At 39.8% G+C, this 3556-nt stretch overlaps 1 protein-coding gene across 5 annotated transcripts; it reads right to left on the bottom strand.

The window, feature by feature from the left end:
• Positions 1-542: 542 nt before the first annotated feature.
• On the bottom strand, positions 543-2926 carry LOC107711386 (gastrula zinc finger protein XlCGF8.2DB-like). Of its 5 annotated transcripts, none has more exons than XM_016516376.1 (3): positions 2566-2926; positions 1599-1670; positions 543-1514 (listed from the first exon to the last, which is right to left on the bottom strand). In XM_016516376.1, exons 1-3 carry the CDS (start codon positions 2597-2599, stop codon positions 679-681), a joined length of 942 nt encoding a protein of 313 aa, XP_016371862.1. In that variant the 5' UTR covers positions 2600-2926; the 3' UTR covers positions 543-678. The 5 variants fall into 5 exon arrangements, with proteins under 5 accessions (XP_016371862.1, XP_016371863.1, XP_016371864.1 ...); XM_016516377.1 differs by having other exon boundaries at positions 543-1524; XM_016516378.1 differs by lacking the exon at positions 2566-2926 and adding an exon at positions 1760-1831 and having other exon boundaries at positions 543-1524.
• Positions 2927-3556: the final 630 nt, after the last annotated feature.

Raw genomic sequence — 3556 nt, forward strand, 5'->3', positions numbered from 1 at the left:
TGTCAGATAACGAAATAAAGAGGAAAGAACTGCTGCAAACACATAAAAAAAAATAAAAAATCAGCGGCAAGATTATAAGAGATGCCCATGTGTATCCATAATTCAATAGTAATAATCAAAACAGTCATAATTCATCAAATTTTCACAACCCTTATGACAATTAACCATGGTTTCATTGTAGTAAAAGTGTGGTAACCATGTTTTTTTTTTTTGGCGTATTGATTACCATTTGTATAACCAGTTTTGCTACAAATACCATGGTTAAACTATATGGTTAGTGCAGCAAAACCACGGTTAATTTGTGGTTACCATGGTTTAACTATAGTAACCATGTTTTTTTGGGGGTTTAATTTGTAGTAAAACCTTGGTTAATTTTCGTAAAGAAAGGCATTATTTAAAATCAACAAATGCTTTAATAGAAAATGGCATAACACCCCTGATTAAGTTATTCCACAGTTGAAAACTGCAGGGTTAGTGAAATAAAGTGAGTTGACATCTGGTCATGTGATTTTTAATGAAGACAAACACATAGTATAGACCTAGTGATAGAATGGTTTATTTACCGTATTCAGATGCAATGTTGAAACAAAAGGTTTGGTTTAAACAAAAAAGCCACTCTTACTCTTTTTGGGATTCAGATTCCCAAGATACCTGTGGATCATGCATTTTCCACGCGAGTCAGTAGATGATTTGATCACTTATTACCATATGGCTCTCAGTGGTGTGGCTTTTCTCGTGTGCTTGCAGGTGCGGCGACTGAGCGAAACTCTTCCCACAAAGTGAGCACTTGTAAGGTTTCTCTCCAGTGTGAATCCTCTGGTGCTGCTTGAGTTGGTCGGATGTAATAAAAGCCTTCCCGCACTCATAGCACACGTGATCCTTCACACCACTATGGACCTCCTGATGCCTTTTAAAGCAGTCCACTCGTGCAAAACTCTTTCCACACAGAGAACACAAGAAAGGCTTCTCACCCGAATGAACTCTCAAGTGTCTCTTCAGTGCAGACGCAGTAATAAAATCCTTACCGCATTGATCACAGTTAAAAGACCTCTCTGCGGCATGAGAGAGCTGGTGATCTTTGAGACCGTTGATGTGTCGGAAACTCTTCCCACATTGTTCGCAACTGTAAGGCCGCTCTCCAGTGTGGATCGTCATGTGAAACCTGAGCTTTTCCTTGCGTATGAAGCTCTTTCCACACTCTTGGCACGTGTGCGGCCTTTCTCCAGTGTGGAGTTTGACATGCCGCTGCAGGTTTGTGTTCGTCGTGAAGCTCCTTTCGCAATGCAAGCACACGTAAGGCTTTTTTCCAGTGTGGGTTATCACGTGCCTCTTGAGTCTCGTTTTACACGCCAAACGCTTTCCGCACCACTCGCACGTGAAGGGCTTCTCTCCAGTGTGGATTTTTACGTGCCTGTCGAGTCTTTCTTTGCACGCGAAACTCTTTGTGCACACGAGACACGCGAACGGTTTCTCTCCGGTGTGGATTCTTATGTGGCGCTCGAGTCGTGATTTACCTGCAAAACACTTTCCGCATTGAGGACAGATGTAAGACTTCTTGAATCTGGTTGTGTTTTGTGAGAGAGTCAAAGGATTTTCACCAGTGATGGAGAGATGATGTTCCTCCTCCACCTCATTCAGGTTTTTAAATTCCTCTTTCACCTCCATCAGGCCTGAATGGACATAACAGAACGTTGTAAAACTGGGAAGGGAAAATACATAAAAACAAAGCTACACACTCAAGTATCACATTTTACGTCACCTCTACTGTTCCAAACATTAATTCAAGCTGCATAGCTAATGTCCCCTCCAGAAGTCTGAGATCCGCTAGTGAGCGACGCCTCGTGGTACCATCACAGAGAGGCTCAAAATCACTTTCCAGAACATTCTCGTTCACCGTTCCTGGTTGGTGGAACGATCTTCCCACCCCTATCCGGAATGCAGAATCCCTGACAATTTTCAACCGACGGCTGAAAACTCATCTCTTTCGAAGCTACCTGACTTCATCATAAAAAATAAAAAAAAGATATCTCTTTATTTATTCCTTCTCTTTCTAGCTTGTACTTATTTGAACAATGTCTAAAAACTTGGCATTACAAGCACTTCCTGTATCTGTTTGCCTCTTTAAGAAGAATCGCTTTATGTATCCCCCAATTGTAAGTCGCTTTGGATAAAAGCGTCTGCAAAATGACTAAATGTAAATGTAAAGTGCAAGGACATTTTGTCATGTATCGGTCCATATGTTATTTGATGGTGTAACTATTTTGAGACCTCCCTGATATCACACGTACATCACAGAGACGTCTATTTGACGTCTGCCAGACGTATGTTTTAGAGTGTTTGCTCATCTGCAATATGTCTACAGGACGTTTCCTATCAGATGTCAAATAGACGTTTATTAGATGTCTTTACGATGTTTATGATTTAGAATGTATGTAAAACTGACATCTTAAAGACGTCTGTCAGATGTTTACACAGCAGATGCTCTCCACATCTTTAACAGACATCTTGCATTAGTATGTGTGCTATCTGGGCTTAGTTTCTTTTCAATGAAGAATAAACACCAACCTCTTTGTCCTTCAGTGTCTTCATTAGGTTTCATACGGCAGGATTCTGGATCATGTTCTCTTCAATAAACACTCATTTTTGCATATTTCAGTCCCAAGCCCATATATGACAGGCCAGATCGCTTTATCGAGCTGTTTACGTTTTGCAAAATGTCGATCAGTTTCAGCGATATATATCCGTTCTGGTTCACGCGGCCGCAATAGAGCGTAAAATATTATGCGTTCCGAATGCGTGTCATGATTGTAACAAATATACAACCATCAAACAAACATATTTCAGTAGCGTCTGACCGGTCCGGAAGAAGCGTTCCATATGGCCACGCCCATTCTTACGTACAAGGGCTACGTTTCATTCGCTCATCTGCTCTCTCCAGTAACCGGTCTCTCTTCAGCTCGCTTGTTGTTCGTTTATCAAGTCTCTAAATTGTTTCTCATCTCAGAATGATTTCAGAGTTTCTCTAAAAGCTTTATGTTTCAGGAACCGATCAGATGCTATGAGTGTGTGCATAAAAGTGTTCTCTGATGTTTTCATATGATTCATATAAACACAATCAATAAACACAAACATATTGATCGATGTTGAATATCTGTGCCAGGAACAAGACACACTGCTGTAATCATATCAAATGTTTATTATAGAATAGAATAGAACAACTAACAAATTTACATTTAGCATACGCTTTTATCCACAGCGACTTACAAATTAAGACAATAGAAGACAATTTAGGGCTGTGCGATATTGAAGAAAAATGCGATATGCGATAACTCATTAAATAATGCGATATTCGATATGCGATACGATAATGCTTAAAGTGCCACATGCTCAGATAAAACAGTTTTACTCAGCTGTTGCTGAGCCCTAGAAGACATCAAAACCAACAAAAGAGCAATAATATGCAAGTGCTGTAATAAGTCTCGGTTAGCCTAATGCAGTACATTTAGCAAGGTGTTTTATATATATATATATATATATATATATAATCTGATTTTTG

This window comes from Sinocyclocheilus rhinocerous, unplaced genomic scaffold (assembly GCF_001515625.1).
Source record: "Sinocyclocheilus rhinocerous isolate Xijiao unplaced genomic scaffold, SAMN03320098_v1.1 scaffold1469, whole genome shotgun sequence".
Classification (NCBI taxonomy): Eukaryota; Metazoa; Chordata; class Actinopteri; order Cypriniformes; family Cyprinidae; genus Sinocyclocheilus; species Sinocyclocheilus rhinocerous.

Coding starts and splice junctions, on each gene's coding strand:
- LOC107711386 (XM_016516374.1), bottom strand. CDS start 2,599: ATGAAACCTAATGAAGACACTGAAGGACAAAGAG. Junction 1,671..2,565: donor AGACACTGAAGGACAAAGAG/GTTGGTGTTTAT, acceptor ATGTCCATTCAG/GCCTGATGGAGGTGAAAGAG.